Below are 25,154 nucleotides of genomic sequence, written 5' to 3' on the forward strand. Positions count from 1 at the left end.
ATAGATTATAGTACATGATAAAAAATTGCTGGATTACTTAGTGTATATGATCTTTTTTGGCAAATGCTTGGTTTATTGGTTAAAATTGGGATACTCTCTGAACGATATAAAATCTTACAGTTTTACCTTTTCTTTTAAAGTAAATAAGAAATAGGAGGATGATATCAGGGTTTTTTTTTTTTGGTCTTTTAAGAGTCTCATCTCTGAAAAACTAATCCTTGATAAGTTATGTAGGATCCAGTATAATACTGTTTCCAGCAACAAAATGAGCCATATAGTACTCAAATCAAACAGTTGATATTCCTTTACTGCAACTCATTTTCAGTTGAACTAACATTCAATTTCGAAGACCATAGTATAGTGTATGAAAACATAGAGTTTCAACAAAAGGAGAAAGTAATATGTTTATTTTATTCCTAATATATTCTTTTTACAGTGGTACATTTGCCTTGCCTTCTATTGCTATTGAGATTTCAGAACTTCTTGAGCTCCAATAATCTGGACCACCTCCTATCAATTGAAGCAGCATTCTGTTTACCCAAAGCTGCACTTATCCAATTAAAAAAGTAATGGATGTTAATATTATATGAATTGTTATAGAAAATATATTTCTTTTTGCCAAATTGATTTCCTAAAAATTATACCAATCAAGTTTAAATCTCGGATACGCTCTGCTCTAAAAGCTAAACTATTTAAGAACAGGAGTAACAGTGTTTCTTACGCAGTAATTTAGGTTCAGATTTCTCACATGATTCTGAACAAGTCTCCTGCAAAAATTAAGCAATGTCGATCAAATTATGCCCTTTTTTTTTCTCTCTCTTTTCCCTATAAAGAAAATGGAGGGAGTATAAAGAAAACTTGTGTACTTTTACAGAGGTAGCGAGTCTAATGGTATCTTGTATTAAAGAATCAAGGTCAGCTTCAAATCCTGGTTTCACATAGATAACCTGCAAAGTGTCAAAAGGATAATTCTTATAACTTTCTTAGTTCATTAACAAGAGAATAGAAGAGTCTTGATTTGTATAAATTCTTACAGATGGATCATCCCCACCAAGCACTGGAAGTTCATCTGCAGATCCTTTCTGTCTGCTTGATGGTAATACCCAAACTTTAAAGCTTGTATCAATCTGATCAAAGTGGAACAAATTATTCAGATTGATCAAGGAAAAAATATGAGAAATCAAGCACAAGAATTACGGTAATTGGAATGGGAAAAAGATGTTAAATTTGTCCCTGTATTATTCAAATTTGAGTAACTTTGCAATTCATTAGACTGTTGGCCTAATATCATTTAGAGTAATTTTAACCTATAATCAAAAGTTTAAGGGATAAAATTGGACCTTTTATTTCTCGAAGAATTTGGACCCATCAAGTCTATCCATTTTGTACTGGAGCTCCATCAATGACAAGAACAAATACAAAATGATTTACTAATGGCAAGGTATAGATTGACCAAAAGTGCAACGGAAGAAAAAATACAGGAACAAATTTGGACCTTTATCCTTATTTACTTAAAAAACAACCATTCTAGTTATAACAAAGTAAAAATATTTCCAATTTCAAAATATTAAAAAGTTACGTACAAGAACGTGATAGAATAAAGAGCTAGAGCTTATAAGATTTAGAGTAGTAGAAATACCTCTCTGCAGTATGGGGAAGAGCAGTTGCTACATTTTCTGGTGAAAGATGTCATAATTTTTCCATCCACCGACAGGCCGAAGCCTGCATGCTGCTCATGGATAAAGAGTTCTTGTATCAAATGCTGGTGAAACAATAATTTTCATTTACCGAAACTTAAATTTCTTTTTCAAGTCAAATTTATTTTCAAACTCGATCGCAATTTTAAGGTACTCCTTTTCGACTTCAAATACCTTTTTTAAACCTCAGCCATTGTCCAAACGCCTATGAAGTATATATATCTCTAAGTAATATCATCAACATAACAATGCTACTATTGGCCATACAATGAAAATAGGATTTGACAGTATATAGTGATACAACAACAATAATAATTACACCTCAGTCTCAGATAAGTTGGAAAGCTTCACTGACCATATTCCTTCATTTAAGCTCGTCTCATGTTAATATTATGCACGTAGTCACTGTATGCATCCTCACTGTATATATTGATAGTGTAGAAAAAAATTTACACTATCCATATGCCTTAACTTGGTGTAGCATATAACCAACAAACTTTATTTTTCAGATTGCTAATCCTATTATTTGTTGACGGTTGATTACTTGTAATTATTTTATAGCAACAATTCCATTTATAAAAACTAAACTCAATTTATATATGATCAGCCTATATGTGCATCAATTTATTGAACCTCTGGTAGTTGTGGTCACTAGGGTCAGTATGTATGGTTGACATAATCAAACGGACCAATCTTTGGTGTCATTTCATGTCATAAAAAATGAGCAAAGAAAAGTATGGATGAGACCTTGTGGATAGAGAGATTAATGGAAATTTGAGTATCTCTATGAGCATCTTCAGCTAAATCTTCAAGTTGAAGATCTCTAAGAGAGAAAATGTAGTCACAACTCCATTCTCCATGCCATCTTCCTTCTGAAGTAGAGATCCTCACCAAACGCTTAGAACCCCTTTGGCTTCTTTTTGTTATCTTCAACAATTGGAAATATTTAACCCAAATTAAACAAGAAAAACCACCACTTGAAGTCAATATATACATAGAGTATATACTCTATATATAGCTTATAAATATCAATAACGTTTTTTTTTTTACACTATTACGTTACTTTTATATGCTACAATGAGGTGATTTATCATTTTTTATAGGTTACCAATTAATAAAGGTTTGATACAATAATTGACATGATAGTGTAACGTTTGCTTACTTTATCAGTGTATATGAAAGGGGAAAAAAATACTTTATAGCTTCATTACTAGAAGAAGAAGAAGTTACCAATGATAAGTCATTTCCTTTTAATGAAGCTTTGGTGGTGTTGGTAGCCCTTGGGGGGGAATAGGAGAAAGGTTTAGTAGGTTCTCCTCTTGGTATGGTGTTTATGCAGCTTCTTGATATCCAACTTCCAGCTTTTGCCATATCCTTAATTCCCCTTTCTCTCTCCTTATCTTCTATAGTGCTTCTTAATTCTTATGGTGTGCGTGGCCTTATTCTCACAACATATTGGGTACGCAAAATAGGTGGAGATCAGATGTATATTTATTTTTCTTATTTTTTTCTGGATTTTTAACTTTGATAATTTGCAAAGATATTTCTCTTTAGGTGAGAATCCTAATAATCTCTTTATTCAATTTGTTTGTCTTACTTTTCGTATAGTTTGTTTAAAAAATAAGGTTTCATTCCTAATTTGACAACTCTTTAATTTTAATATTCCACTGATATATTTAAGACCACAAAATTACATGGCAATTTGATACATTATATATATCTTTAGTTTAAGACAACATAATTCAAAAGACTTCTTTACTTTCTTAAATTTTGTGTCAAGTCAGACTAAGACAAACAAATTAAAACGAAGGGAGTACGTGTTTTGACTCAAACAAAAATGTATGTGCGCACATATTGTACATGCTTGACTCAAATACAAACGCACGTGAGCAACACATAATATATAGGAAATTTTTCAAAAGTACACAACCCACGTATTTATATTTTTAGTTTATACCAGCTCTTTTTTCGCAACAATGATTATACATACATATACATTTTTACGGAGTATATAATATTTATTCACTTATATAAGCAATTATCTACTTCGTAAAAGGGAAATACTATTGTATGAAAATATATCAACATTATATAAAAGTGCATGTGGAACATATTAACTTGTATTGAAAGATAGATAACAACTTACAATCTGATACAAGAACGGATAGAGGAACAAAGAAACTAACTAGGAATTCAAAAAGGACAAGGGAATTAAAGGATAGATAAGTTGACACAAAGAGAAATATCAATTGGCAACCAAGGTTCTATATAACCAAGACCTCCAATTGAGTAATCACAAGCACCAAACATCTTAAGGTGACCTCAAGGGAAACAAAGTCCCCAAACAACCAACCTTCTCAACAAAGAATTCAACCAAAAGCTTCAACAAGCTCTCATCTCTCATGCTCCCAATTGAGTCTCACAATTACACAATTTCAATATTTCATATCATAACAAGTCTACCTAATGAAATAAACTAAGGTAGTATTTATACTAGATAGAAAAGGAAGACAACTTCATTATTACAATAATACCCTTAATGAAGTAAGGGCCTTGTTTGGTTGGTTGTCTTCTCCAAAGATGAGAAAAAGGCCTTCTTCTCCCTACTTCATCCAAATAAGGCCTATACTTCCATTTTAGTATATTTTTTAGCTTCATGTCTTCAATCCAAGCACCTAGTAAGTCTCCAAAGATGTGATCCCTAGCTCAGCTCGATGTGGATATTCTTGATGAAGCTCGGCTTGTATCATTCTCCCCTTCTTGAAAAGGATTCGTCCTCGAATCTAAACCTTGCAAAACCATAGGGAAGACAAGCAACAATAAGGTCCTCAAAGGATGAGGGTTAGTGTTAGAGTAGCCTACTCTACTAACATGCCAAGTATGCACACACTTGTGATATAACCAAGTATCAACCATGATTAAGAAGAACAAGCTCTCATATAGAGCACTAAGAACTTGGTTATCGCAACGAACATGAAATGAAGATATCATAGAGGAACCAATGGTTTCAAAATACCGAAAAGGCAATACCACATTGATTCTAATAGACATGACACACAAATGATCCTCAACTTCAAAGTGATACCACCCCAAAGGTAACACTATGACCAAGTCACACCAATTTAAAACATCACCGGGGTCAAAAGGGAAGAATATACACACATAGTGGCCAAGAGAATGACTATCTACCCCATTAGATCCCCTCCCAACATAAGATGCACCCCCAACACAAGCATGAATGTCATCATATGAAATAGATAGTAAAGAAAGGTTTTACACAAAACAACTTCATCTATGGTGTCCTCACATGTAGCTTCACTATTAAATTCAAGTCCATGATCAAGCATACTACTAAGACTCGGAACACACAAGGAAGAGTTAACAATTTGCAAGCAAGTATCACCTCTCTTTTAAAAACACTCCTTCCCCACAAGTGTATTATCATTTCCCAAGGGGAGTTTTCTATCACAAGGAAGAGCGTCATCATTCCATTGTGGATTTTCAAATACCATGTAGTCCCTAAAAGTGGCTACATTTTCAACATTACAATACATTCCACTAGGCACTTCACTCTCATTAGTCATGTTATCATCAAATAAGACATTATCTTTAAAGAGAGAATAATCAATGAACAATGGTAAGCCGAAGCATGTAATTTCATTCTCAAAAAGACAAATGTCATTTTTCAAAGTACCTTCATTTACATGACCATACACATGACACACATCACCATCACAAACAGGAGTCTCATCACTCGACACAAAGATAAAGCCAAGAGACTCATTTCCACATTCATCAAACAAGGGTGGGGTGTCACACTCATTCAAATGATCAACTAGAACCACATCATCACTAATCGGAGGTTCATTAATCACATCACAAAATTCTTCGACTAGTGCACTAACATTACACTCAAGTTGATCACATGAAAATGTATTTTCATTCAAAGCACAAGTGTTAACACTAGTTGGACACAAATCAATCTTGCAAGAAGAATCAATTCGGTCATCTAAAGGATCAACTAGTGTAGGGACACTTTCAACAATGACATTATCATCACATGGTAAAGAATCATTAAAATCACACAACGACAAGCTACTACTCACACTCACATCACGAACTTGTGCATTCAAAGAGTTGGAAGTGTTGAGTTTAGCTATCGTACCTTGAAGTTCACACGAAGAATCTTCTTTAGTTGACAAGGTTTCCATGGGAGGAGATTTTTGCAACCTTGCATATATTGTCTCTTGTGGAAGAGGTTGTGTAAAGAGAAGACTCCTGCATTTGTCCACCACATACTTGTGCCCCTCTCTTTCATAGGTAAGTCCATGAGTTTCGAACCAATCAAGCTCTCTTCGTCGTTTCTCCTTACATTCCGCGATTTCTATCCTACTCTCTAGGTGATCCATTTGATTATTCAATCTCCTTACCTTGTTGTTCATATCTTGTAACAATCTCATCAAATCAACAAGTGTAAATTCCCCGATGGGAACTTCCGGTTCTCCGCATCTATTAGCCATTAGTACCTATTTAAGAAACTTAACAAAGCAAGCAAACATGTTACGTTAGTTAAAAATAACTCACCAAACGCTCAAGTATGCGCACCTGTGAATGCCTTACAAATTGCTTCGGCTAATGGTTGTATGCTTGTTAATCCGGTTGGGTCACAAGGCCCCATTCACTACTCGAGGTCAAGAGTGGATTCTTATCGACTCGAAGAAAGAAAGGATGACTCGATTTAATCTAGCGGACTTGAGCCAAGAAATTCACAACGAGGTAAAAATGAGAAAAGAACGAAAAGAATTGGTACGAATGAAATGGGACTCAAGAACTAATTATCTACTCAGTAAGGACAATTACTTAAAGTAATTAGCTAAGAAAAAGAATTATCAATTACCTAGAGAAACCTAGAAACGAAGAAGAGATGAAACCGGGTTGAGGAACAAACTTGCAATGAAATTTCGGGAAAATGCGGGTGGAACTAGGAGTTGAGGCTTCACATATATGTTCTTCATGTCATGAAATGCGACCTACAAAGGGCCGAAGCGGGCCCACAAGCGAAAGCATAAGTCGCAGTTGACAAGTGCGATTTATGGTCCGTAGTTTTTTTTTTTCAAATCTACGGTTGAGATACTTGATATTTTACGGTCCGTATACGATTTACAGACCGTATCTTGGTTCGTAGATTTGCAACAGTAGCTCGTAACTTTTGTTCACTTAAATTACGGTGGGAGCACTTGATCTTTTACGGACCGTAATGTTTATATGGTCCGTCAATGATAACCGTATATCAAGTCCAGTAGCTTGCCTCTTCGTGTATGATTATACGGTTGAGAACGACGGGCCGTGGATTTTATACGGTCCGTTAATCTTAACGGTATTTCCAAATCAATGTGATGAATTTTGCAAGTCGTACCTCATTTTTGGATTAGATTTTCTGAAAATCTCCTTTAATTTGAAGTAATTTGGGCCCACTAGATCATAAATTTTGCTAAATTTGACCCAACAAACACTTTTTCTACTTTTTGTACTTGAAATTTTGGATCAAACTAGCTCTTGGGTCATCTTCCTCACATGAAGATATGAATACCTTCAAGAACACAAGAACAATTTAAAAAATCCAACTACCCTCAAATCAACTCTAAATTAGTTTAAATTTAGGATCTAAGTTCTCTTTGATATAGAGCACAAAGCCAAATAGGTTCCAACCTTCAATTTCACCTTCTTCAACAAGACCCACTTTCACGTTCTTGAAGTTTTCAAAGCTTCAAATTCCAAAATGGTAGATCCTTCAACCCTTGGCCAAATACCTCCAAATTTCGGATTTAGAGTCCTTATCAACTAGAGAACAAACCCCAATCAACTTGAACCCTCAATTTTCCTCCTTCTTCAAACCCACCAACCTTGTTCTTGAAGCTTTGAAGCTCAACAATAGTGGAACACAAACCCCAACTCCAAATTGACTCAAATTTCAGATCTGAAACCCTAAAACTCGAAGGAATTCGAATCCAACACTAGAATCAACAACAAAGCAAGGATTTGACACAGATTATGGAATTTTTGAAAATTTTGGATATAATTTTTTTTTTTGTGGAATCAAAATCCAAGACTAGATTTGTGGAAACAAATCTATTCCAAGCTCTGATACCAATTGATACAAGAACGGATAGAAGAACAAAGAAACTAACTAGGAATTCAAAAAAGACAAGGGAATTAAAGGATAGATAAGTTGACACAAAGAGAAATACCAATTGGCAACCAAGGTTCTATATAACCAAGACCTCCAATTGAGTAATCACAAGCACCAAACATCTTAAGGTGACCTCAAGGGAAACAAAGTCCCCAAGCAACCAACCTTCTCAACAAAGAATTCAACCAAAAGCTTCAACACGCTCTCATCTCTCATGCTCCCAATGGAGTCTCACAATTTCACAATTTCAATATTTCATATCATAACAAGTCTACCTAATGAAATAAACTAAGGTAGTATTTATACTAGATAGAAAAGGAAGACAACTTCATTATTACAATAATACCCTTAATGAAGTAAAGGCCTTGTTTGGTTGGTTGTCTTCTTAAAAGATGAGAAAAAGTCCTTCTTCTCCCTACTTCATGCAAATGAGGCCGATACTTCCATTTTAGCATATTCTTGAGCTTCATTCCTTCAATCCAAGCACCTAGTAAGTCTCTAAAGACGTGATCCCTAGCTCAGCTTGATGTGGATGTTTTTTATGAAGCTCGGCTAGTATCACAATCACTGAAAGTTGTAGAAAAGCTTAAAAAAAGAGAAAAATAAGAATGGAGGGAGGTTCCAGACTGTTACAAGCTAAGAAATTAAAAGACAACTTCATCAATGCTCCTCTTTGGCAGCATCTCTTCAACTTATATAGATAGGTATTAGGGTGGAGAGCCCCTGACAACATTACTTGGTGCTAACGGTACTGGTACATGTGGTCCTTGCTTGGCATTTGGGACCACATATTTGTCCAAGTATTTAGGTGGTTGTTTGTCCCTGTTGCTGCGGCGTAATATTCCCCCGTGGTCTTGCGGATTTGTTACATTGCTGCCTCTAGGAAAACGAACCTTGTCCTCAAGGTTCAAATCAGGAAATCGTTGCCGAAGAGAATGCAAATCCTCCAAAGTAGCATCCTCAAGAGGTAGCCCCTGCCAGTTGATCAAAAATTACAATACTTGATGTGCACCTTTAGTAATGGTACGTCTGTCTAGAATTGCTTCCGGGGAGAGAATGAGTGAAGAAGAATGGTCGAAGAGGTCAATAGGAGTTACTTGCTACTCAGGAGTTCCCAAACATTTTCGAAGAACTAAGACATGAAATACGGGGTGAATTTTTGAAGAAGGTGGGAGGTCCAACTTGTAGGCGACCTCACCAATTCGTTGAAGCACTTGAAATGGCCCAAAGAAACGGTGACTGTGTTTGGTATGACGCTGGAGGCGGAGAAAAAGTTATCTGTAGGGACGTAAGCGAACAAAGACCCAATCTCCGATCTGAAATGCCATATCCTTGCGTCCTTTGTCAGCATATATTTTCATACGAGCTTGAACAAAGTGCAAATTAGACTTCAGCAGTGCTAAGGTACCATCACGTTGCCTAAGCGAATCAGCCACAGCAAGTGTGGTGTTTCCATCCATAATAGATCAAGCAATTGTTGGGAGAGGACGACCATACACTACCTCAAAATGAGTGAGCTTAGAGCTATGTTGGTAAGATGTGTTATACCAAAACTTTGCCCAAGGAAGAAGACGAAACCAAGTGGTAGGAGTATAGGCTGCAAAGCAGCGGAGATACATCTCTAAGCATTTGTTAAGAGCCTCCGTTTGACCATCCGACTGAGGATGATAGGTGGAACTTTTAGCCAATTGAGTCTCCTGTAATCTGTTAATTTCAGACCAGAATTCAGACAAAAAAAGTGGGATCACGGTCAGATGCAATTGTTGATGGAAAGTCGTGGAGTCTGATATATTCCTGAACAACACCTCTGCAATCTTATGACTTGTGAACTTTGGTGGCAGAGCAATAAAATAGCCATACTTTGAAAGTCTATAGACAATAACCAATATAACAGTGCGGCCATGAGAAGGCGGAAGACCAGTTACAAAGTCCATAGAGATGGCCTCAAAAATAGCAGATGGAATGGGAAGGGGAAGGAGAAGACCAGTTACAAAGTCCATAGAGATGTCATCAAAAATAGCAGATGGAATGGGAAGGGGAAGGGGAAGGAGAAGACTAGTAGGCTTAAAACAAGTATCCTTCATCTATTGACATATCTGACAAGTTAGAACAAATTGCTTGACATCTGTGCGCATTCCCGGCTAGTAAAAGTTGGACGAAATGCGGTGAAAAGTTCTTAAAATACCCGCGTGCCCACCAATATTTGAAGAATGAAATTCCTCTAAGAGTATCTACTTGAGATCAGGATCGGGGGGAATGACCAAGCGGTTTCGAAAGAGCAACAGACCTTCTTGAAAGGAGAATTGGGGCAGCGAGGCAAGGTCAGTGCTCAACTGTTGCTGAAGGTCAAGCAAATATGTATTTGTCCTGTTTAGATGTCTCAATTTGGTAATCAAGGCTAGCTCAGTGACCGCTAGAGTTAAAGCCAACAAGGTGGGAACTCGAGATAAAGCATCAACAGCCGAGTTCAGCTAGCCTGGCCGATATAAGATTTCAAAATCGAAACCAATCAACTTGTTGAGCCAGCATTGCTGCTCAGGTGTTTGGATAAACTGATTAGTGAGAGCTTTTAGTGGTTTTTGATCCGTAATAATGAGGAATTTCTGACCCAACAAATATTGCCGCCACTTTTGAACAGCTTCCGTAATAACAAACATCACTCTCGTGTAAGTGGAGGCTGCCTGCATCCTTGGAGATAACTTTTGGCTGAAAAAGGCAATAGGGTGTCCTTCTTGACATAAAACAACACCAATACCCGTTCCTGAAGCATCTATTTCCACAAAAAAAAATTTAGCAAAATTTGGCAACACGAGAACGAGAACAGAACTCAAAGCCTGTTTTAGAGTGATGAAAGCTGTCGAGGAAGCGTCTGACCATAAAAAGGAGTCTTTTTTCAAAAGGTCCGTTAATGGCGAGGCTAGTTGGGCATACCATTTGATAAATCGGCGGTAATACCCCGCTAAGCCCAAAAACCCACAAACTTCTTTGAGCGGAGATGGGCAGGGCTATGATTCGATAGCACGAATCTTTTCCGTATCAACATGTAGACCAATAGAGGAGATAATATGTCCCAGACATGCAATAGAAGGTTGTCCAAAGTGAAATTTGGAACGCTTGACCACTAAGGAATTTTGGCGCAAAAGCTCAAAAATAGAGCGCAGATGATAATATGATCCTGCCAAGACTGACTATATATAAGTATGTCATCGAAGAAGACGAGGACAAATTAGCAAATAAAAGGCTTAAATATGGAATTCATGGTGGCTTGAAATGTTGACGGGGCATTAGACAGTCCAAAAGGCATTACAAGGAACTCAAAATGGACATCATGGGTTCGGAATGCTGTCTTTTCAATGTCATCAGGATGGACTCGAATTTGATGATACCCAGCCAACAAATCATGTTTAGAAAAGAAACAAGCACCGTGGAGTTCATCAAATAGTTCATACACTGTGGGAATAGGAAATCTATCCTTTATACTGATAGAATTTAAAGCCCTGTAGTCAACGCAAAAGCGCCACGTGTCGTCTTTCTTACATACCAGCAGTTAGGGGGATGAATAAGGGCTAAAACTAGGTCGAATAACACCCGTTTTGAGCATATCAGAAACCAACCGCTCAATCTCGCTCTTCTGAAAATGAGGATAGCGATATGGACGGATATTCACAGGAGCAGAGCCAGGAATCAGCGGAATACGGTGATGTTGAGGACGGGAAGGTGGTAAGGCTGTTGGAGACACAAATACATCCGAATAAGAGTCAAGAAACTGGGTAAGAGCCAGAGGGTGGTCAAAATCCTCAGCTTTCTCAGAAGACATCAGCTCCAAACGAAATAAACAAGAGATGGAATCCGTTCGACTAAAACGTCGTAAGGCAGAGGGTTGGACCTGTTCCGGAGTGGAAGGAGGATCACCGAACCATGATATAATTTTCCCATGGAAATCAAACTGAAAAAGACGTTGGGCATAATCTGTCACGATTGGACCCAAAGTAGCCAACCAAATCACTCCTAAAACCAAGTCAGAACCATGTAAATCAATGACAAAGAAGTCCATCGAGAAAGTGTGGCCTTGTATAGTGATGTGAAGATCGAGAACGACACCTAAACAGGGAAGACTATGACCATTACCCACCGTACCAGAGAATTTGGCAGAAGATTCAATGGGTAGTTTAAGAGATTTCGCAAGTCGAGAAGTGATAAAATTATGAGTGCTCCCGTCGTCAATGAGAACTTAAGCAGTCTGGCCTTTGACCTGACATATGAAACAAAGAGAAGTGATGGAGAGAGGCCCGCCAGAAAAAGCCTGAAAGCTGATGATTGTAAGGAGAGATGATTCAGTTGTGGGGGAAGAAATATTAGGATCTGGTGGTGGGAATGGAGATGCAAGTGGGGATTCTTCCGGTGCTTCATCCTTAGAGATGAGGAGAATAACAACGATGTCCTTTTTGATATTTTTCATCACAATTGAAACAAAGGTTAAGCTCACGTTTGCGTTGAATTTCTGCCTAGGTGAGTTTTCGAAAGGGAACACAACCAATGCCAGGAAGTGAGGTCGCAGGCAACGAGGAAGAAGCAGGTGAAAGAGGCGAAGTGTTTTTAGGAGTGAAAGTGGACTGGGGAGGCAAAGATACGGCCAGAGCCTTTGAAAACTGATTGGACCGGGTCGGTGGCTTCACTTGGCCCAATTGTTTTTGCTCATGTAATATGGCAAGGATGATGGCCTCATCTAGAGTATTGGGCTGTGAGGATAATACATCACTTTTTATTTTTGGATGCAGCCCAGAAATAAAACAATGCTTCATCATCGGAGGGTTGACATCGAAGGTGCGATTGGCAATTTGTTCGAACTGAGAGAGATAGTCTTGAATAGTGGAAGTCATCTAGAGCTTAGCCAAAATTCCCTCTGGTGACCATAGATTTGGTACCAAAACGAATTATCAGTGCTTTAGTGAAGTGATCCCAACTGATAAGTTGATGATTTTTATGCATCTGTTAGTACCAATTCCTAGTAGTACCCTCCAGGTAGAACGAGGCTAAGGTCAAGCGGTTTTCATCTGTTATGCCATATACATCAAAGTATTTATTAGCTTGAAACACCCAACTTTCAGCATGTTGGCTACCAAATTTTGGTAAGTCGATTGGGGCGGGTTTGTCTCGGCAAAATAGTGTAAAAGACTGTTTCTGGATAGGTTGTGGCAGAGGAAATTGGTTGAAATTAGGGGTTGGTGTTGGGGAAGGGGTTGCTGGTAAACATTTTGAGGTGGGGGCATGGAAGAAGAACCAGGTACAGATGGGTTAGGGCTTTTTTCAGAGGGTGGAAGCGTTTGATGTGGGTTCTGAAGGGTAGAAAGTTGAGACACAATATCTTGAAGGGTGGTGTTAATGGAATCAAAAGCCTTACCGTGAGAAGCAACATCTGCTTATAGCTGCTTGATGGCATCGTCCAATGTCCGTAAACGAGTATTGTGAGCACCATCACCCATTGGTAGAGGAGGGTCAATGAAAGCACCAAATGGAACAGATTAACTTGTATTGAAAGATAGATAACAACTAACAATCACTGAAAGCTGTAGAAAAGCTTAAAAAAGAGAGAAAAATAAGAATGGAAGGAGGTTCTAGACTATTACAAGCTAAGAAATTAAAAGACAACTTCATCAATGATCCTCTTTGGCAGCATCTCTTCAACTTATATAGATAGGTATTAAGGTGGAGAGCTCCTGGCAACATTACTTGGTGCTGACGGTACTGGTACAAGTGGTCCTTGCTTAGCATTTGGGACCACATATTTGTCCAAGTATTTAGGTGGCTGTTTGTCCCTGTTGCTGCGGCGTAGTGTTCCCCCGTGGTCTTGCGGATTTGTTACAGCATGAAAATGTATACAAGTGTATAACACGACACCAATTACAGTAATAATTTATTTTTTTATGATTTTTAATTGCAATTTTTGTTCGAAAGTTATCACAAAATAAAATTCATATTTCAAACCCACTTTTTCAAGCTTGAGAAACAATTATGGATTACTTTTCTAATATGATTTTCACCATTCAAATCTAGCAAGAGCTTCAAATTCAAGATTTTCAACTAACCATCAATAGAATCAACAACTTTTAGATTCAAATTTAAAGAAATAAACTCAAAAATCTCAATAATGAAGATTCTGAGATTTTCTCCTCCTAATCCTTTTTTTTTAAAAAAAAAAAGAAAAAGAAAAAAGAACAAGGATGAATTCGTTTCTTGTCTACAAACATAAGGTAATATTTGCAAAGAAAAGAATAGTTTAGAAGAGAAAAGAGGAGGAAAGAAGAGAAAAGGAATTAAAATTATGTTTCTTAATGCCTTGTTAATTATAAGTGAAAACATATTTTAAATTATATACAAAATGGGCTAAATCGGGTAAGATATAAGAATAAGGGTCCATTTTAGTTTAGGCCAAACAATACACGGGGTAAAAATCTATTATATATACTAGGATTTGGATATGTGCATTACGCGTGTACCTTATTTCGGAGGCGGCTCATCTCCAGTACTAATCCCCTCCAGTGGTGTTACACCCCGTAGTTTGTACGTTGTGATTCGTTAGGTGTTGGTTGCTTTAAGTATGGACATTGGAGTAACCTCCAAGGATATATGGGATTATTTGCACTTATCTTATGGTTGTGAGGGTATAAGTTCATATAATAAGATACGGAAGGATTGGAGGGCAGGTGAATCAAGGAAATTAAGTTTGTTGAACTTTGGAGAAAATATGAGGGGAAATTTTGGTCCAACTTGGAGAAAGAATATCTTTTAGTATATGAGGAGTTTTGGAGCAAATTAAACGCCTAAATTGAAGTTCATGAAGTCTAGTTTCCAACGCAACAAACCGCTCGTTGATAATACATCGGAGTAGAGAGTTATGGACGTTACAAGTTAGGCCGCCAGAGCAGAAATAAACCCTTCGCGAAGGTGACCAAAGGGCCGCGAACGCGAAGAGTAGTACTGAAAAACCTTTCGCGAACGTGACCCAAGACAACGAACGCGAAGGGAAAATTTTAAGTCGGTTCCACCAACTTCAACCCTCTATATAAGGGTCAAAACCTCTCATTTTTCACCCAATAATTCCCAAAAACACACAGTCACATATGAGAGCATATATACAACACAAAAGTTTGGATTTTGAGTAATTTCAAGTGACGAAATATTAATCGAGGTCCGGGTAACGTGTAATTGCGATTATAGTATTGTCTTGCGATGGAGTTGGCTTGGATTTAAGCTGAATATTGAAGATATTGTTTCTCTAGCGAGGACAAGGTATGAATCTTCCCTTATTGATATTGATTTCGGTTTATTTACGAAGATAGAGTTATTAATTGATCGTATAATGAACTGTTGATGGAGAAATTGAATAAACATCATGTGCGATGTTTATGGAGTATTTTGGTGTTGATATTGTTGTTGTTGATGTTGGTATTGTTGTTGTTGTTATTGGTTATTAGATTGTGATTTCGGGCTAGGCATAGAAACAGGGGAGATGCTGCTCGAATTTCAGTAGATCCTAATTGGATTTAAATTAGAGGCTTAAGACAAGCGTATGATGATGAGCCTAACAATAGTATGAATGATTTTATATGTAGATTACGAGACTACGAACGATTTTAAGTAGATTGCAAGACAGAAGGTAGGGTGGAAGGTCGGGAAGTGAGTTTCCAGGTATGTTAAGGCTGTTACTTTCTTTCATTTTGGCATGATCTATGACAAGTACGAAACATAACGATATCTATAATAAATCTACTCCTAGATGTAGGAGTTCATGTTCTTGTGTTGGTATTGGTATTGTTCATATCCCGAGTTCCTTGACTTCTTAATCCCGAAGGGGCATCCATAAGTTGTATGTTTCCATAATGATGTCTAAATCCCGAAGGGGTCATTCATAAGGCTTCTTTATTCATATGCATTTTATATTTGTTTTTTAAGTCTCGAAGGAGACAAATGAAAAGGGGAAGAAGTTCATATTTTGAACTAAAAGTTGCTCCGAAGGGAGTCTTTTGATGTTTTACAAATATTATTATACATTTGCACATTTATATATGTATCACATGTCTTATGGAAAAGAGGTAAAGGGCTAAGGCGTTATGTACGCAAGCCACTTGATCAGTTAGTACACAATGATTATGATGCCCGAAGGGGCTGCCCGATGGGGCCATTATGCTATTATGCCAGAAGAGGCTACGAGCAGTGTGAAGGCATGCATTATATACATATCTACTCATGATGTATTAAAATTTCATATGCACATACATGATTCGTGGTGTTGGTTACAGGTACAGATTGAGTCTGTTACTCCTTTATCATTTGAGTTGAGATATACTGTTTCAGTTCCGCCTTACATACTCAGTACATTATCCGTACTGACTCCCTTATCGTTAGGGGGGCTGCGTTCATGCCAGCGGGTACAGTAGACAGGCAGACGATCCAGCTCTGTAGGACTTTCCCCCAGCTATTGCCGGTGCGCTCCCCTTGATCCGAAGCTACGATCCATTTTGGGTATGCTATTTTGAGACGTATATGCATGTATATCATACATGGGTATGGCGGGGACCTATCCCATCCTTTTCTATATCTTTCTGATCCGTTAGAGGTCTGTAGACAGTGGTACGTAGTTAGTATGTGATGTAGCGGCCTTGTCGGCCCGTACTGTTCTTTTCAGTATATATGTATATGTGTATGCATATAGGGAAAGATGGTTGGTAGACCATAATGTTGTTCTGACATAAGTTTTATGGGCCACCCAGTTATTTAATGATGTTCAGGTACGAGTATAGGGGTGCTTGGTCAGAAGTGGTCAGGCACTCGTCACGACTCAGCGGTTGGGTCGTGACAAGTGGGCCCAGTGCACAGTTAATATTGAGACATTTGTCCACCTTTTAATCTAATGGTCAGCATTTAATTAACTAAATCAACCTCTTAAACCATGGTTAATACCCTCATTTATCCTTTCCTTTGCTGGCAGCATCAATTTAGCCTAAAATCTTGCTGCTCCTATCTGGATACGTACAACCAAATATCTTAAATTTAATAGCAAACGTTGTTTTCATATTCATACTTAAATGTTTAAACCAAAAATTATTTTCTAGCAATTTTTTCGGATGCTTCTACTTTGGTTAGCAAGATTTTAGGCTAAATTGATGCTACCAGTGTCACGACCCAGCTAGGGGCCGCGACGGGTACCCGGGGCTAACCACCGAGCACCGCTCGCTCTATGACTCACCTTATCCGTTTAATGCCCTTCTTATCACATTTATATCCAACGCATGGAAAAAAATCATATTTCATATGAAAACGTAAATACTTTTATATATATATGCCTTTAGGCTATCAAAATAATAAATGTACATATACATGAAAGATGTGAGACCATACTACCCACACTGCGCATCTACGAGCCTCTACTGACATACTATACATATAGACAGAACAAGACTCCGTCATGCCCAAAATATACATATGTACCAAAAGAACAATCATAAGCACCTCCGAACGATGGAGTGCTCTCAATCGGCTGGCAGCTACTAGGAATCTGGGTCAAGCTCACCTCCCTGTCTACCTGTGGGCATGAACACAGCGTCCAAAGGAAACGGACGTCAGTACGAATGTTGTACTGAGTATGAGAGGCATAAGCAAAGAAATAAGACAGTGATATAAAGAGAATATGAATATGAAGCATCTGAATCTGACTGATAATCATAAAAGAGGCAATGCATGCAATCTTACTCATACTCATCATCATATCATATATGCATAATGTATAAACTGCCCGTCCATATAGGATCGGTGTGATAGTCATAGCATTAGCCCGCGTCCAGGCCTCCCACGTCCGGGGTATCATCTCATGAGACCCACTAGTGGTGTCTGCCCATGCCAACTGGCCATGGTGTATAACATAGCTGCCCGCCTTAGCAGTGACTGCCCGGCCAACTAGGCGCGGTGTATTATCATCATAACATGCTTATTATAATATGCTCATCATGATATATGCATAAGGACTATAGAACAACTATACTCTTATCGAGGTGACAGAAGGTCGTGAACCCTCGATCTCATTATGAACATTTATTACCATTCTGCCTCACCTCGAAGGAATTAATGTATGAGGTGAGTGTAAGCAAGGAATAACATCATATCACTACTAAACTCGTAACATAGCTCTTGTCTCATATAATTATTCATGACCTCAGACTCTTAGTCTTTAGAAACGTAGGAGAATCATGAGGACGAAAGGAGAATCATGTCGTAGGATTCATGCCATGAACTCACATACCTTTGTCGTTTAGCTAAGCTATCGTTCACTTGTTCTCCTTCGATGTCACTTCGTTACCTTCACGAGAGAATTCGGACTAATGTTAGTTAATCGATTATGAAAACGCATCGTTATTTCTAGGGAAAATTGGATAGCATTTTCTTTGTTTCTACTACTTTCCCCATGTTCTATTTCAACTCCCAACGTTTACAACAACACTTACAACATTGCAATCAACAATCATCATTCATATTCTTTAAGCAAAATCCACCATTTCTCTCCAATTCGTTCACATTTACGGTTATAGCTCGTTATCGCATTTCCTTGTATATAATACTTATTTCATGACCTAAACATCATTTACAACGTATTCATAATCATAGCAGCCCAACATCCATGATCCAACCTAGCTATCACCCAACTATGACACTATTCACTCAGTAATGGTCCATTTTCTATGTCTTGCTACAATTCAAGTGTCTTAGCTTTCCAATACTTTAAACAACATGCCAAAGTCATAAAACTTACCTTAGATGGTGGTGGAACAAGCTTAGAGTGGAATCCTTCCTTTTGCACCAAAACCCTACTTCACCTTTCTTGGAACTTCTTGGTTTGGATGAACTTCACTTGAGTTTTACACCCTTGATTTCATGAATTTCATATAGTTGATCATTAATTTCTCTTTGATTCTTGTGGATGGAATGTTTGGAATGTTCTAGAGGTCTCTTGAGTTGTGTAGGTGAGAAATGAAATGAAATGAATGAGAAAGTCACTTATAATAATCACAAAATCTGATTTTTAATGAACAGTCATCGGGGTGTACAGTGGTCGTAAACCACAGTTTACGGACCGTATACTGGTTTACGGGCCGTATAACGTGGTCATATTTAAGCATATCAAAAACAGAAAGGTTTGGCTGAAGATCATGGCAGTTTACGACTCAGTTTACGAGCCGTATTTCAATTTACGGTCCGTATTCTAGGTCGTATTTTACCATTTCAACATTTAACAGAAAGTTGAAATTTTTTGGAAGGCTGGAGGACGATGGCAATTTACGGTCCGTAAATCACTTTACGGGCCGTATTTTGTTTTACGACCACTGGGTCAAGTGCGATCCTGCAACTTTTCATGGTACGTTCGCGGGAAAATTTCCGAGGTGTAACAACCAGCAAGAGAAAGGATAAATCAGGGTATTAACCATGGTTCGCCGGCTCATCTCCAGTACTAATCCCCTCCAGTGGGTCCAGTGCACAGTTAATATTGAGACATCTGTCCACCTTTTAATCTAATGGTCAGCATTTAATTAACTAAAGCAGCCTCTCAAACCATGGTTAATACCCTAGTTTATCCTTTCCCTTCCTGGCAGCATCAATTTAGCCTAAAATCTTGCTGGTCCTATCTGGATACGTACAACCAAATATCTTAAATCTAATAGCAAACGTTGTTTTCATATTCATCTTAAATGTTTAAACTAAAAACAAAGATTAAACACATTTTCATAATTTAACAACTTGAATTTTTCATGTACCATATTCATACTTCCAGTAACTCTTACTATATAGAGATTGGTCTTTATTCAAAGGACATTATATAAAGATTGATCTTCAATACGAGCAGAAAATTATATTGCATTCAAACTTCAATGTGTAACGTCGAACTACGATGAATTTGAGCTACTCTTAATTTTTTTTTTATGATAATTTTGTTTGTAATGATTTAAGAATAATAAGAGCGGTCTCGTTTTGTAGCGAATCGGTTGGATATTTGCACATAACGGTTCGGCTCATTGGTTCTTAAATGTACTAAACCGCTAACCGAACAAATAAGATATCAGATCGTTATTTAGTTAACAGGTCGGTTTATCGGGTATATCAACTTGAAAGATAGAAGTATATATATGCTACTCCAAGTGACCAAATGGTCTGCAATAGTTTTTCTTCTTCTTTGCATGAAACTAGCTTTATAGATCAAATCAATTTTCTCAATATTAAAAAGGACTCAATGTCAAATCATGTATTCAACTTAATGCTGAAGAACATTTGTAATGTCATCCGAAGCCATATTACTTACTAAGACAATATCACCCAAGTCATTTTAAGCAGAACTCTGGAGTATAAGTAAAAGCTAAAAATGTCTGATGATTCAATAATTGGTTCAAAGGTCATATTAACTAGTAGTAGCTAGTTCAAGTGTGCTGCTATTTCACATCTTGCATCACAATATAGATTAATTTCCCTAACTCAACAGATACAATACAAAATTTATTTCCAATAGGTGATAACAGGAACTGCATCACTAAGTGAAACAACACATAAAAAAGGCATCCTACATTCAATAACTCATTAATACATAATCTATAGCACAAAAAAGAATCAACAAGATTTCAGAATTACTGAATCAACGTTTCCTGGTTTGTTCTTTTGATACACACAATAAGTTGAAACTATCTAAATGTATAACAAGCTCCAACCCCTTTTCCCCACGGAGCAAAAGACATACTAAAGCAGTATTAGTGGTAGTAGTTATCTCACAGAAAAAATTCAATCATCTAATCACCTTATACTTTAAAGCATCTGCAACTTGTTAGAAAAAGCAACGGCAATCCAATCACGTTGCGCACGAGACCATTGAAGTTGATTAAAACAATAAAACAGAACAAAACAGAGGCATAAAGATTCTGCTAGCCAAACACAACAATTTAAAAACATAAACAAGAGAAGCTTCAGCCAAATAGTAAAGAGTACTATGATTAATCACTAGACAAAAGCATTTCTAGCTACTGCATCAATGGTTGCTATATATACCATGTTCATTCTACATATAATCAAATGCTAAACAAAAGAATTTTCAAGGTAGAAGCTAATTTTCCACTATAAAATAAGTTGCAGCCTTGATGTAAAAAAAGAAACAACTCCATTAACAGAGGATGTCAAATCGCGTTCTGGAACAGAACCCATTAACAGAGGATGCCAAATCGCGTTCTGGAACAGAACCCATTAACAGAGGATGCCAAATCGCGTTCTGGAACAATACCTGTGGAGAAAAATCAAGTTATTGTGTTAGAAAATAACAATAATAATGAAGCACACATCTGAAATTTGAGATCAAGACTATGGTTGCAGAAATCACCATCACCATGAAACCTTCGTTTTTCGAAGTTGTCATAATCAGTGTCGAGAATACTTGTTTAAATCATCCAATGAAACATCCTACAATTAGTTAAAAAGAGACACATGTCGAGATGAGTAGCATTACTTATTAGAAATGAAAATCATCATAAACTTTGTTCACTAACGTAACTCTTAAGAGCTGAGTCAAACTTCCATGAGATGATCCTTGAGACAATTGTGAAGGGCACCATGGACGAAAGCTTCTTTCTGCAGCTCCCTATTATTTAAAGGAAAAATATAAGTTCTTATGTTATAATAAACAAGAAAAGATTTAGATGAGGTGAGATACCATAGTCATTGATGCATCTCGTAAAGGCGGACATGGGACTTGAAGAGATGAAAAGTTATCAAACTGCTGGTCAGTTTAGCTAAGAGGAAATTTTGGCAATGAAGTCTTATTTTTTCTTTGGGCCTTTTCCATAAAACTCTTTGGCCGAGTATTAGAGCGGCGAGTTGGCTCCTTCCTTTTTAACCCAGTCACCTTCGTGACATTTGTATTGTCAAAAAATATTGTCTCACTCGGTTCATTTTGGATATTATTCCTTGGAATCGGCTCTTCACGTGATTCATTTCTCTTCTTTACGTCGTTTAACTTTACAATTATCTCGTTTGCACACTTTGCAGCCAATTCATCCCCTTCTTTGGATTCAGAAGCTTCACTTGAAATTTGGACAAAAGTTTGACACAAATGTCTATACCTCGCAATAATTTCAACTTTTGGATCAGAGTTTGTTCCTACTAGATTGACATCCATCTCATGCATGTTTGTAGCATCTTTTGTCCATCTCTTTAGTATATAATGTGCAGGAATCATATCCTTTGCATTTAGTAAATCAATGATCTTTAAAGCATGTCTGCATAATATACCCACAAACTCAAACATTTTGCAGCTACAAGAAACTTGAGTTACTGATCGCTTGACAGTTATTGCATGCTCCTTTACACTTCCATAAGTGCCAACATTGTATGTGCACAAATCTCCTTCGTTATGAAAGTCCTTCACGGAAACAAGTAATGACCTTTCCCATTCATTTTGAAACATGTCAAATATAGTTGGGGTGTATACATCCCTAGCATGAATCAATAAAGGAAGTTTAACCTTTAAAATAGGTATTCTTTGAGTCATATCAAAATTTGACTTATTCTCATTGGTGCGCTTATCATCAACTGATCTCTGAAAATACTTAAAAAATTGAACGATATCCAAATCAGATTTCAAATATCCCCTTAAAGATCCATTAAAGCTCTCACTTAATTGTGTGCTTGCATTTCCTGATCAAAGAAGACCTTGAACTCACCTCCATTCAACAAAGAAATTTCACACATGAACTCACATACCTGCTGAAAATGTATTTCTTCCATATGTCATCGACCATTTCTCCCTTAGAGCAAACGTAGTTTTCAACCAATTATTATCCCTAAGATTATATTTCTCAAGCATATCCTGCTACGCACTTAAGAAATCATCCTCATACTCATAATCATAAAGCAATCTGCTAAAATCTTCCGGAAATGATGAATTAGCTCTAAAGATATGGTTAAGATGTTTAAACACATTTTTTTCCAAGTGCCACACACATAGACGATGATATGCATTTGGCATTACTGATGAGAGAACAGCAGCTATTGCGGGATCTTGATCTGTCATGAATGTTTGTGGTTTATCTGCAGACATAATGCTAAAGAACGCATCAAAAATCCATTGAAACGATTCAGTTGATTCTTTGTACAAGAGAGCTGCACGAAATATAACCATTTCCTTATGATTATTCAAACCAACAAATAGTGCGAAGGGTCGATACTCTTTATTTGTCATATATGTTGTATCAAAAGACACAACATCTCCATATATCTTAAAATCTCTTATCATCTTTGCATCAGCCCAGAATACATTAGTTATCAAATTATCATCATCTAAGTGTAAAGAAAATCGAAAAGCGGGATCTTCTAGTGTTATTTTCTCAAAATAATTCACCAAGCTATGAGTCACTCCATGTTTCAAATTTTCATGTCTTTTGTCCCAAAGATAATTCTTGTGATCTCTCTTTGTGTAACCTAGAAAAGATTGTCCTCCAGCTTGACGAGCAGCATAGTCAAATGAAGCTTTAGGACGTATTCCTGAATCATCTAATAAGTCAAGTTCATATGCTTGAGCAACTTTTATCTTTCTTTGAGATGGTTACAGATGAGCTAAAGAAGAATCAACAAGAGGATGGTTGTGTTTCTCTTCAAATGAAGTGATGCGAAACATTCCACTCAATTGACGATTAATAGTAATATGAGCTAAGCACCCTGTCCTAGTTTCGTTTCTGTGCTTTTGAACCGTCGGATCTCGTTTGTCCGTGCTTCTATAACCTTCTTTATAACATGTAAATTTTGTTGAAGTCACATACCCATGGACACTATTTTTATTAGCATATTCTTTTCTAATACTAAAGTCAACTGAAGCTGCGTATTCATTATAACAGTCATATGCGTGCTCATCCGAGTCAAATTCCATCCCAAGTTTTATTAGCACATTACATCCACCTTGAGACTCAGTTGACGCGATATCCATAAATCTACATTACAAAAAGTATAAATAAGATAAATAATTTTTAGTCTTAAATTTCAGAAAAAATTATTTAAAAATTCATCAGAAATGAATTTCAACACCTAACAAAGCTCTGTTACTAGCTATCATATCCATAAGTCTACCAACAATGGAGTTCACTAATCAAAACAGTCCTAACAAAGGCTCTGTTACTATCACATCCTAAAATTAGTGAACTTCATTATTTTCATAAGATTAATATGAAAACTTTAAGTGGAACAAGTTGTGACCTTCATTCGATTTGTTATTTGTGCTTTAAGTATCTCAACTTCTCACTATTTCAAATATCCATTTTTTACTTAAAAATTCCATCAACCTAATTGAGACATTTTATCAAACACATTCTAGACATTTGTTCGTTTTGGCTGTTTCACCACGAGAATCACAAGAAAAAAACGTATTTGATCTCGAAGTGGAAAAAATAGTGCAAGAGCGGAGAAGAACCTATTTTGGTATTGTCACTTAATCTCTGGAAAAACTTTTGCTCATCAACTTATCTTCCGTTTTCTTGCGATCGTTGGTTGTTATTGTACCATCTAAATGATTTAATCTTTTGTTCTTGCTGTTTTTTGCTATGTTTTTCCATGATTTTCGTCATAAGAAAATATATTTTCAACGAGAAAGATTTTCTAGCAATTTTTTCGGATGCTTCTATTTTGGTTAGCAAGATTTTAGGCTAAATTGATGCTGCCAGCAAGGGAAAGGATAAATCAGGGTATTAACAATGGTTTGAGAGGCTGCTGTAGTTAATTAAATGCTAACCATTAGATTAAAAGGTGGACAGATGTCTCAATATTAACTGTGCACTGGACCCACTGGAGGGGATTAGTACCGGAGATGAGCCGCTTCCCCCTATTTCAATGATTTTAAAAAAAAAATTACATAGATATTAGGGAAAATTTCATAAATATATGAAAATAGGCCGGTATTACGTAAAATAGCTATAGAATTCAATTTTCAAAAAGTAGCAACATAAGCACAACAGATTCTATACAACACAATGAAAAAGGATTGGATATACAATTTATGGTAAAATCAAATAACACAAATCAGGGGTGAAATATATATCTCCCATGATTCAATGCTAAAAGTACATGATCATCCTCCCTTGATTCCTTTATTTATTCCACAAACGTATCTACATTAACGTCCTCCGAAGATTTAAATTAAACGACAACAATCACGACGTAGTTGAATTTTCTTTTTTGATAACTGAATTTACTTGTCA

The 25,154-nt window shown here is 36.9% G+C and overlaps 1 protein-coding gene and 1 long non-coding RNA gene across 2 annotated transcripts; both read right to left on the bottom strand.

Moving 5' to 3' along the window:
• Nucleotides 1–278: 278 nt before the first annotated feature.
• LOC132624785 (large ribosomal RNA subunit accumulation protein YCED homolog 2, chloroplastic) lies at nt 279–3,153 on the bottom strand. The gene is made up of 7 exons (XM_060339512.1): nt 2,928–3,153; nt 2,445–2,624; nt 1,640–1,729; nt 1,035–1,127; nt 867–947; nt 722–767; nt 279–544 (listed from the first exon to the last, which is right to left on the bottom strand). Exons 1-7 carry the CDS (start codon nt 3,066–3,068, stop codon nt 474–476), a joined length of 702 nt encoding a protein of 233 aa, XP_060195495.1. The 5' UTR covers nt 3,069–3,153; the 3' UTR covers nt 279–473.
• A 17,774-nt stretch (nt 3,154–20,927) lies between these two features.
• On the bottom strand, nt 20,928–24,643 carry LOC132624319 (uncharacterized). The gene is made up of 5 exons (XR_009576531.1): nt 24,371–24,643; nt 21,623–23,894; nt 21,464–21,550; nt 21,293–21,372; nt 20,928–21,196 (listed from the first exon to the last, which is right to left on the bottom strand). It is a non-coding gene; the product is annotated as an uncharacterized LOC132624319 (long non-coding RNA).
• Between the last annotated feature and the right edge of the window lie 511 nt (nt 24,644–25,154).

The sequence above is a fragment of the Lycium barbarum genome, chromosome 12 (assembly GCF_019175385.1).
Source record: "Lycium barbarum isolate Lr01 chromosome 12, ASM1917538v2, whole genome shotgun sequence".
In the NCBI taxonomy this organism is placed as follows: domain Eukaryota; kingdom Viridiplantae; phylum Streptophyta; class Magnoliopsida; order Solanales; family Solanaceae; genus Lycium; species Lycium barbarum.

Coding starts and splice junctions, on each gene's coding strand:
- LOC132624785 (XM_060339512.1), bottom strand. CDS start 3,068: ATGGCAAAAGCTGGAAGTTGGATATCAAGAAGCTGCATAAACACCATA. Junction 2,625..2,927: donor AAGGAAATGACTTATCATTG/GTAACTTCTTCT, acceptor CAATTGTTGAAG/ATAACAAAAAGAAGCCAAAG. Junction 1,730..2,444: donor TTAATCTCTCTATCCACAAG/GTCTCATCCATA, acceptor ATCCATGAGCAG/CATGCAGGCTTCGGCCTGTC.